The 11,035-nt window shown below is 40.6% G+C and overlaps 1 protein-coding gene across 1 annotated transcript; it reads left to right on the forward strand.

Annotated features, from left to right (window-relative positions):
• The first annotated feature begins 3,278 nt into the window (after window positions 1-3,278).
• On the forward strand, window positions 3,279-7,357 carry LOC103195515 (procathepsin L-like). Its single transcript, XM_007939098.1, has 7 exons — window positions 3,279-3,404; window positions 3,704-3,826; window positions 3,934-4,080; window positions 4,269-4,493; window positions 5,217-5,382; window positions 6,349-6,466; window positions 7,258-7,357. Exons 1-7 carry the CDS (start codon window positions 3,279-3,281, stop codon window positions 7,355-7,357), a joined length of 1,005 nt encoding a protein of 334 aa, XP_007937289.1.
• Window positions 7,358-11,035: the final 3,678 nt, after the last annotated feature.

Genomic DNA, 11,035 nt, shown 5'->3' on the forward strand with positions numbered 1-11,035 from the left:
GAGGGGAGCTGTTGCATTGTGGTAAACTGTGGTCAATGATATGAGACAAAGTATATATGAACTGCTGTATGGAAAGTGAATTTGCTCTGTAAATCTTCACCCAAATCACAATAATAATAATTAAAAAAATCCAATGAGGGTTGCCATGAATCAGAATCAACTTAATGGCCATGAGTTTGGTTTTGGTTTGGATTAGAGCTTAAATTGTAAAGCACTTGGTTTGTGGAAGCCTACAGTCCACAGCCGGAGCCCTAACTCCATTTTGAGTCTTGACATAAGTTCAGACGCCATTTGAGTTCTTTCAGATTATTAAACCAGCAGTATACCTATGCCTAGACAAGTCTGTGACAAACTTAGGTTGCCCTCAGGAAGGCTGTGGTTTGGAACTTGCCTAGGTATGTCCTCAATGATTTACTGAAAAAAGCCACATGCTGAAGTTTGGGGTCCTGGTATTGTCTTTAGCTACCTTGTGGCTATGACTCAGGGCCACATGGTCATGCATCATACCCTGACCACCATGTAGTCAGATGGTCAAGCTCCAGAACCAATCTTGTAACCCAACCATGGTCCTTTTCCCACTTCTGTAGACCCTTCTGAGACAGCAATGAATTAACTTGCCACCAGTCCTGATTTTGTGATGTTTTCCTTTGTTTTGTGTCATATATAATTAGCCTCATGGCCATCAATCAGCAGTTCCATTCAGCTTTTGTTCTGGGTACATGCTGATGTTTTCCTTCATCCTGGATGTTTGTCTTTGTCCTATTTAAGACTTAATGAAAAGGTCTCTGTAGAACAAGTCTGAATTGGAGGTCTCTTTCCCCCTGGCACATAAAGTGTTTCTTATGGAATAAATAAAAGACAAACTTCAGAAACTTTTTCAAATTAAGTTCATGAAATTCTTAATTTTGCACGTATTTCCTTCATCTAAAACATTTTCCCAAGTCCAGAACTTAAATCTGGGTATTAGAAGTCATTAAAGTATTAAATCTGTAGACATGCACCCTTTGGATACTGAGAAAGGCATAGTTACCCATAATAGAGGGGAGAAGTAAAAGCAATTTTCACCATTCTCCAGCGCTCTTACCCTTCTTGTTAAAGAAGTTCTTGTTTTTGGTAAGTAAGGAAGATGGGACACTCTACTTCCATAGTGATACTGCCTCGGAAACCCAAGGAAGGGTCACTCGATGACACATTACAACAACAACTCGATGAGTCGGGTCCAACTCGATGGCACATAACAACAACAACAACAACAACTCACTTCTGGTGGTTTTAAACTAGAGAGACAGGAAAAGATGGCGCATAAAATGCCATTCAGCCTGGAACCACCTGGTCCAGTCCATTTTCCTACTAGGATTTAGGCCTTGACAATTCGGTCACATTTTGGACATTGGCTTTCCTGGCAAGATTTTTCTAAAACTTCACTGCATCCATCCTGAAACTAAGCGTTAATAGCAGACTCCAGGGTTCTTCATTCTTCCACCAGGACCCACCTTTGTTTTGCATTAAACAGCAATGACCAGACTAGAACTGGAGCTTATTGGTTCTCTGCCCTCCAGGAGTTTTTAACTAGGAAAAAATGACATTCCAGGTTAGTCTGAAATTCCATTTTGATCTCCTTGAAAGCACTTTTTAATAAGTCACCTGCCAAATCCATTAATTCAGGGTAACGACTATATTGGAGCCCTCTAGGCAGGCTTCGACTGGAGCTCTCTTTTCCCTACACTCTCCAGTGTCCACTGAGGCAGACGTGCTCCCGCCCAAGCTAGTTTCTGTGCCCCAAGGGCCTGCCCAGAGGCCAGTGCAGGTGGTGGGGGTGGTGCCCGACTGGCTGTAAACCCGGGCTTTTAATACTTAGCAGGTAGTCCCGGACCACAACAGCAGACCTCAGTGACCCCAGCCCCTGTTTATGCTAACTACTCCTGCAGCAGCTGCAGCCTCTATAGGTAGGTGAGTGCCCCAGGGTTTGATGGAGGGATGGAGTGGGAATGTTGGTGGCACAGACCCAAGTGTGCAAGTGTGGGAATGGGGAGCGGTGGGGGTACCCCTTCGCCACTTTCCTGGGAAAGCAATCCAGAAAAGTTTCAATTGAGAAGGAGAGACTGGAAGAAACTGCCATTGAACTGTCAGAGATAAAAACAAAGAAAACCATCAAGTTTATTCTGACTCATAGCTACCCCCTATAGGACAGAAGAACTGCCCCCAGAGGATTTCCAAGGCTATAAATCTTTATGGAAGCCTCATGTTTCCTGCAGAGAGGCTGGTGGGTTCAAAGCACTTACCTTTTAGTTAGCAGCTGAATACCTTAACCACCAGAGCTCCTTGTCACCATAAATCTGTTTTAATTCCTACAGCACTTGTCCCTGTGCTATTCATATGCTGACTGAATCAAATGCCTCTACCATTAGAAAAGTCTGACTCATAGTGACACTATAGAACAGGGTAGAACTGTTTCATAGGGTTTCCAATGATGTAAATCTTTTCTTTTTTGGGGGATGGAAGGCTCAGGGTGGGGGGAGGTGAGGTGGTATCTCATTGTGTTTTTTTTTTTAAACTTTTTTTTATTGTAATCTGGGTGAAAGTTTACATAGCAGATTCATTTTCCAATCAGCAGTTCATACACATTTTGTTTCATTACATTGATTACAATCGCCGTAATGTAACAGCTCTCTTTCCACTTCCTTCCTGTGGTTGCCTTTTCCCTGTGTCCTTTTCTATGCATTCCTGCCCTCTGAGCTTTATCCCTGCACAAGTGCTGCCCTTTTGTTCTCTTATGGTTGATCGTTCTAAAGAGTACACCTCCCTGGTATACTTGTTCACCCTGTAGGACTATCTATTGTTTGTATGAAAATTGAGCAAAAGAGTGAATTCAATTCCAAGCCTGAAGAGTGAGTGACTGAGGGTCATAGTCTCCAGGGTTTCATCAGTCTCAATCTGACCAGTAAAACTAGTCTTTTTTATGAGTTTGGTCTCTCCTCATTCAGAGCAAAGTAGAACGAAGAAATCTCATCCTATAAATATTTATGGAAGCAGATTGCCACATCTTTCTCCCATGGGGTGGCTGGTAGGTTCCAACTGCTGACTTTTCAGTTAGCAACCATCTCTAAACCACTGTGCCACCAGTGCTACTTTTTTTTTGTATAAATACTTGGGAAGATAATGTAATTGTTTTCACTTTACCTTGGTGACTTGCAACTTTTCAGGAGGGAGTAAGATGGCTTTTAAAAATGATTGGTTAATCCAATACTATTTCTTTTCCATTCCTAGGTTTTTGAAACATGCATTCTTCACTCTTTCTGGCTATACTTTGCTTGGGTGTAGCTTCAGCTGCTCCCAAACATGACCACAGTTTAGATGTAGAATGGTACCAGTGGAAGTCAACGTACAACAGACCATATGGCTCGGTTGGTAACATCTGCAACTGTCCGAAGGGACCCCAGAGAAAATGGTCCTTGCTTGTTGGGAGTTGGGAGACAGATAGGAGCTTCTAGAGGCCACCTCTCACCAAGGCTTACCTTCATGATGCCCATACCTGAACATGTGTGGGCATGCACGTGTCCCTGCTATGTCAGAGCTGGGAGGAGAACACGCAGAGGCATAGAGCTATCTTTGGCCATGCTTTCTCTTCCATCTACTGATCCACTGGGGGAGGATGGTTGGATTTTAAGTGGAAATTAAGATGATCAAGTATGTTTGCTTCTAGAATGAAGAAGGTTGGAGGAGAGCAGTATGGGAGAAAAATTTGAAGATGATTGAACTGCACAATCAGGAATACAACCAAGGGAAACATGGCTTCACAATGGCCATGAATGCCTTTGGTGACATGGTGAGTGTGGCATTTATTGCTTACCTAACACTTTGCACTTCCTCTCCTCAGTACTTTAGCAAAAATGCTCTCTTGCTTTTTCAACATTTCATTTATTTTCTTTGAAGACCAATGAAGAATTCAGGCAGGTGATGAATGGCTTTCAAAACGAAAAACATAGTAAGGGGAAGGTGTTCCTTGAACCTCCCTCTGGTCATATCCCCAAATCTGTGGACTGGCGTCAGAAAGGCTATGTGACTCCTGTGAAGGATCAGGTAAGACCATGATGCATATTCACATCTATCTCTAATATTAAAGGCAAAAATGAATTGACCTCTTTGCTATCCACTGGAGAGACATTCATTTCCTTTCTTTTCTCTTGGGAGTCTGTTTGGATTTATGGACTATTGTCAGTCTTTCTGTTTGTCTTGTAAACTGACAGCTTTTAAAATTATTTTTTCAGGGTCAGTGTGGTTCTTGTTGGGCTTTTAGTGCAACTGGTGCCCTTGAAGGACAGATGTTCCGGAAAACTGGTAAACTTGTTTCACTCAGTGAGCAGAACCTGGTGGACTGCTCTCGGCCTCAAGGCAATAAAGGCTGTAGTGGTGGCCTAATGGATTATGCTTTCCAGTACGTTAAGGAGAATGGAGGCCTTGATTCAGAGGAATCCTATCCATATCTTGGAATGGTAAATAAAGCTCCTTATCTCATTGTCACTCCAGCTCTTTGGAAAGTTGAACACTTTCAAGGATAAGACAACTTATTCAGCATTCACATTTCAGATAGTAGAATCTATTTCTGTAACCGTCAGAACTATCATTATAAATCATTAGCCTTTGCAGAGTTCTCTGATTAGACAGTTAACATATAGCTAGCTGTTCTTCCATGTAACATGGAGAATAAATTTCTCCACAGAGAAAACAAAAGCAATATTTTGGGGGGCAGGCAGGGCTTAGGATAACACATAACTCTCCTCTCACTAAATATTTTCTAGAATGGGTCTCACTGAGGAGAACCAAAACCAAAACCAAACACACTGCCACTGAGTCGGATCCGACTCATAGCGACCCATCCTTGGGTTTCTGAGGCGGTATCACTACGGAAACAGATTGCCCAATGTTCCTTTCGAGGAGTGGCTGGTGACTTTGAACCGCCAGCCTTCTGGTTAGCAGTCAAATGCCTTAGGCACTATGCCACCAGAGCTCCCCATTGAGGTGATACCAAAAAAAAGTGATAGCAGCTCAGTTTCCAATTTCAAACCAATCAATTGCATTTTACTTCCTGGACTGCTTTACAACAACATTGACTTGAAAATCATCAAACTGCAAACTCCTGAATCTTGGGGTCAGAGAACTCATCTTCCTGAGGTAGGTGGTAGTAATCATATCTCCTTCCTGTTTACTTATAAAAGGACACACAAAACTGTCGCTACAATCCTGAGAATTCTGCTGCCAATGATACTGGCTTCGTGGACATCCCTCAGCAGGAGAGTGCACTGATGGAGGCAGTGGCCACTGTGGGTCCCATCTCTGTGGCAATTGATGCAAGCCTGATGTCCTTCCAGTTTTACAGCTCAGGTAGGCATCTTCTTTTTATTGTAGAAAGTTGTCAGAAAAATTGGGAAATACCATTCCATGCCAGTGTAATTAACTCTTTGTATGTAGAATTCAATATAGAATTTTGGATGTGTGCATTAAACATTCTCTGATACATATATCTGATGTTTCCATTTAAAATTACTTTAAGCATAGTCCCATGACAATAAACACTTTTGAAATGGCTACATAATTAATTTTATAAATCTGTTGCCATCTAGTCAACTCAATTTATGGCAACCCCAAGAGTGTCAGAGTGGCACTGTGCTCTGTTTTCAATGGAGATTTTTCAGAAATTGATCATCAGGTTTACCTTCCAAGGCACCCATGGGAGACCTTTAACCATTTGTACCACCCAGGGACTCCAATTAATTATATAGATCTGTAGCTTATTTTGGGAACTCTGGTGGCATAATGTCTAAGGCATTTGACTGCTAACCAGAAGGCTGGTGGTTCAAACCCACCAGCCACTCCTCAGAAGGAAGATTGGGCAATCTAATTGTGTAGTGATACCGCCTCAGAAACCCAAGGAGGAGTCACTATGAGTTGGATCCGACTTGATGGCAGTGAGTTTACAGTTTATTTTATTTTCCTACAACTGTTGTACCTATAAATTTTTTTCCAAAGGATTATACTTCTATAAATAAAACTGAAAACTCCTTAGCTAAAGGTTTTTGTATTCTATGTTTCTTAGAATGGCATAGTTAGAATGAGAAAGTTTCAAAGAGTGGGCTTTTAAAATTGTCTGTGGAAGAGATTATGCTAATTTGTATTTCTGCTAGTTTTAGGCTAGGGCTTCAATCTCCAATACCTTGATAAAACCAAATCTCATGTGGAATTATGATGTTTCCCTGAACTTTAAGATGTCTTCTCTAATGTGGTTGGTAGGGTGGCTTACTGCCATGTGTCACTTGGGGCTTCTCATCCCACCACTGATTTCTCTCCCAGGCATTTATTTCGATCCTCAATGCAACAACACAGCTCCGAACCATGGTGTTCTGGTGGTTGGCTATGGCTTTGAAGGAACAGAGTCAGATGACAATAAATATTGGCTTGTCAAGAACAGGTAAAAAAAAAAAAAAAAAAAAAACCAAATATTATACAAAGGACATTCTTATTTGGAGCCAATCAATACTTAGATACAGGTCCCTAAACCCTTACGCACAATTCCAAAATCCTAGAAGTTTTTCTCACACTTAAAGTGTTATGGATGGAATTATGTCCCCCAAAATTATGTGTTGTAAGTCCTAACCTCTAGGCCTGTGGTTAGGAGCTCTTATGGCTCAGTAGTTAAAGCGTTGGGCTGCTAACCAAAAGATCTGCAGTTTGAACCCACTAGCTGCTCTTTGAAAGAAAGATGAAATAGTCTGCTTCTGTAAAGATTTATAGCCTTGGAAACCCTATGGGGCTGTTCTACTCTGTCCTGTAGGTGGCTATGACTTGGAATTGACTCGATGGCAGTGAGTTTTGTCTTTGTGGTATTTCTTTTATAGCAGCACCAGATAACGAAGAACAGGACAAACATAAAAATATCATATTTGATTATAAGATTCTTTCCCATGCTTGGTACAGTATTAATATGGTATTTTTAACATTACATTCCTTCATTTTTGAGAGACATCTTGCCCTAAGGGTTTCCTCTTTCATAGTTCTCTGAAATGTCATTATTTGAGGTTGGGATATACAAATTATATAGAGGTTTAAGTCTCAACAATTTATATATCATGAACACCTGCCTCTCCTAATTAAGTCTGAAAGATCACTGATCTCTGTCATACTTAGTATTACTGTTTTTGTTAATAAAACTAAAATGTACTTGATTCTTCATATAACAAGGAAATTCTGCTCTTCTTTCAGCTGGGGCACAAGTTGGGGTGCAGCTGGGTACATAAAGATGGCCAAAGACCAGAACAACAGCTGTGGAATTGTCACAGTAGCCAGCTACCCCACAGTGTGACGTGATGTACCAGCATAGTGGAGGATCCAGGATGGCCTCTCCAAATGGATTTTATCTTAAAACTGACCAACCTTTATTGTCTGGGATTAAGCACTTGAATCATTGGAGATCAAAGTTTTTATCTGAATTCTGTGATATGTTTACACTGGTAAAATGTTACCACTACTTTAATTACTACTGTAACCAGTTTTGTAATATTGATTCATTATTAATGCTTAAGACTTCTGAATTTTTTTTTAAAACTGTCTATAAAGTCTTACTTTTTAAAATAAAGCTTAAATTTCAGGTGTAGAGGAGGGGCTCCTTTGTTTATGTGACTTTATTTTTCATGTAGTAAAAATGTGATTGGACTGTAAAGATGTAACTGAATGTCCCAAGAGTGCATTAGGAGGAAGACACTGGATGACGTCTGAGGTTTTAGTTATGAATTAGCAGACTTTTTTTTTAGCTCCTTATTGGCTCTTTCTGACCCAATCTTGAATGGAGCAAATTTTGATAAACGATCTAGAAGGACCAAGTTAATTGTTTTAATAGAGAAAATAGAAAATCAGGATTTAGAAAAGTGAACATAAATGTGATTTAGATACTCAAAAAGAGCCTTGGAGATCCTCTTCATTTGACCCATCATAATGATGATCACTTAAGTTACATGACAAAAGTCATAGCCAGTTTCTGGAGCATCTTCTCAAATTGCTGGTGAAGATCACATGGTTATGTTGCAGTTGAGTAAAGACCAGATACTGGTGGATTGCTAAGACTGGTTGGTATTTACTAGTAAGAGCTGGAGGAGTGGGCTTAAGGTCCACAAAAAATGAAGGATGAGCTCTCACGTTTGGGGCTGAAATTCTAAAACAGTACTCTGGCTGCAGGTGGAAGAAGGTGACAAGGACAAGAGTGAAAGTCAGAGACAAATTTAGACCTAGCTTATTAATCACTGGGAGTCCTTAAGTGGGGCATACGGCAAAGCCCTCAACCACTAACCACAGAATGTTGGAGGTTTGAATCCATTCAGAGACACAAGAAAGGTTTGGTGATTTATGATTGTGAAAGTTCACAGACTTGAATCCCCTGTGGAGTACAGAGCCGCTCTGCACAAACCGGGTTCCCATGAGTCAGAATCAAGTCTTTGACAACTAGTTATCTAATCTCTAAATTTCAAAGACAAGAAAGAAGGAAAATCTACCCATATTCTGCAGGCTTTTCAAAGTATCTTTTTTCCTTACAAGACAAAAATACAAAGAACAGGGTGAAATATTCACAACTGGGAAATCAGCCCACAAAGCTGATGTAGTAGCCTCTGTCTGTCCAAATCAATCTGTGTGGGCCACACATTGTTCTGGCCCTCCGCATGGCCTTCTCTGATAAATTGTAATCAAAGGATTTAAACTGGAGGGATATTCTTAGGAGTTTTATAACAATGCTAGCAAGTGTGATAGCAGAAAGTCTTGAGAGGTTCCCAAGGTGAATCCTGTCTGGGGTACGACCTACATTTGACAACAGCTAGAATTTATGTAGGAGCTCTGGTAGCATAGTGCCTAAGGCACTTGACTGCTAACCAGAAGACTGGTGGTTCAAATCCACCAGCCACTCTTCAGAAGAAAGGTTGGACAATCTACTTCCATAGTGATATTGCCTCAGAAACCCAAGGAGGGGTTGCTATGAGTCGAGTCTGACTCGATGGCACATAACAACAACAACAACAATTTATGTAGCACTCACTATGTGCCAGTCATTACAACTGGAAGAGACAATCCCCAACCTCGGGAAGCTGTGTGCGTTAGTGGGAGCAAGGTAGTCAGACTAGACTCCCAAGAAGAAGGAAATCTGACAAGAGCCCAGAGAAGGAACCTGTCCATAGGATAAAGGGGTGTGTTAGTAGAGACTAAAGAGCTCTGATAGCACAGTGCCTATGACATTTGACTACTAACCAGATGGTAAGTGGTTCAAACCCACCAGCCACTCCATGGAAGGAAGACTGGGCAATCCACTTCCGTAAAGATTTACCACCTCGGAAAACCAAAGGGGGTCACTATGAGTCAGAATTGACTTGATAGTAGTGAGTTTGGGTTTTTGTTTTGTTTTGTTTTTGTTGGTTTTTAGTAGAGACTGGTAAGTTGAACTGATATGAGACTTTGTGTTTGGAAAACTTGCACAAGTAATATGTTGAGATTCAAATGAGACTGGATCCAGAGATGGGCTTTTAGCACACATGGAAACCATTGGGGAGTTCAGGAGGAAAGACTAGTAATCTATTGCTGCAAAACAAACTACCCCAGAACTGATGAGCTCACAAAGAAACATTGTCTTTCACTTCTCTTGACTTGGCCTGGACATCTAAGAGCTTTTCACATGATTGGTCATAGATGTTGGTGTTGATTAAAAATCCAGCTCTAGTGGTTGACCAGATCACTAACATGTGGCCTTTCAAAAGTATGGGCTTCTCTCAGCATGAAGACTGGGTCCTATGAGGGAACAAATCCAGCCTGAGGTCCCAAGAGCTCTCAGAGGCACTGCAAGCCTTTTATGACCTAAAAGTTAGATGGTGCAGTGATTAAAGCTCTCAACTGCTAACCAAAATGTGGGTGGTTTGAACCTACCAGCTGCTCCACAGGAGAAAGATGTGGCAGTCTGCTTCTATTTACAGCCTTGGAAACTCTGTCCTATAGGGTTGCTATGAGTCAGAAGCAACTCGATAGCAATTGGGTTTGTTGTTGTTGTTGTTTAGTCCCAAAATGAAATCTCTGCTGCTGAGTTCTATTGGATGGGCAAATCACCATTGACAGTTCAGTTTAATGGGAAAGAATTCGCCTCCTTCTTGACTGGGGAGTAGCAAGCCACATTGTAGAAGAACACATGGAATGGACAATACCTCTGTGGCCATTTCCAGAATATAAAATCTGCCACATTCAGTCTCAGAACTTTATCCTAGGAAGAACTCCTTTGTGACACATCTTGCTTCAGTACAACTGACTAGCTCAGAGTGCTGCCCATGGATTTTTAAAACCCAAGACTCTAAGGAATCTTGTAGGTTCTGAATTGAATGAAAGTGTGAAGACTCCTCAGATGTCTAAACTATTCTATAGGCATTTGAAGTTCATGGAACTTTCAGAGACATTGATATTTATTTAAACTTGTAAATGTTCCAAATGGCTTCACTCATGTAAAGTCTTTTTTATTTAAAAAAGAATACAATATACATGAAATAGATAGAACTGAAAATAATTTGATTGCCACAAAAATCTAGTCTGAAGCACAAGCTACCATTATCTCCTCTATCCCAGACACCTTCATAGTTTCTCATCCTAGTTAACTGTAAAGGACGCAAATGACTCAACAAATTATGGGGGAGGATTTGTAATATATAGCTGTAACACTTGGGTATGTTCTTTGAAGAGAGAGAAGACTCAAAGTAATTAGGAAACCCTATTCATAGTAGTACGTATATTTAAATCACCATCACCAAGAAACACTTACAAATCTTATGCAAGTATGGCCCTGTCTGTTTATGCCAAGATTTTGTGGTTGAAGAAAACGTCAATGCTAGGACCACATTCATATATTTTGTCTATAAAATTTGAAATTGGCTGTCATTTCTAACATTTTAAACACATTTCTCTTTTACTGATATGAAAGTATAAAAAGATTTTCAAAACTCCTTGTATTTTAAAAAGATCAAAT

The sequence above is a fragment of the Orycteropus afer genome, unplaced genomic scaffold (assembly GCF_000298275.1).
Source record: "Orycteropus afer afer isolate SDZICR_OR568_19922 unplaced genomic scaffold, OryAfe1.0 scaffold00005, whole genome shotgun sequence".
In the NCBI taxonomy this organism is placed as follows: Eukaryota; Metazoa; Chordata; class Mammalia; order Tubulidentata; family Orycteropodidae; genus Orycteropus; species Orycteropus afer.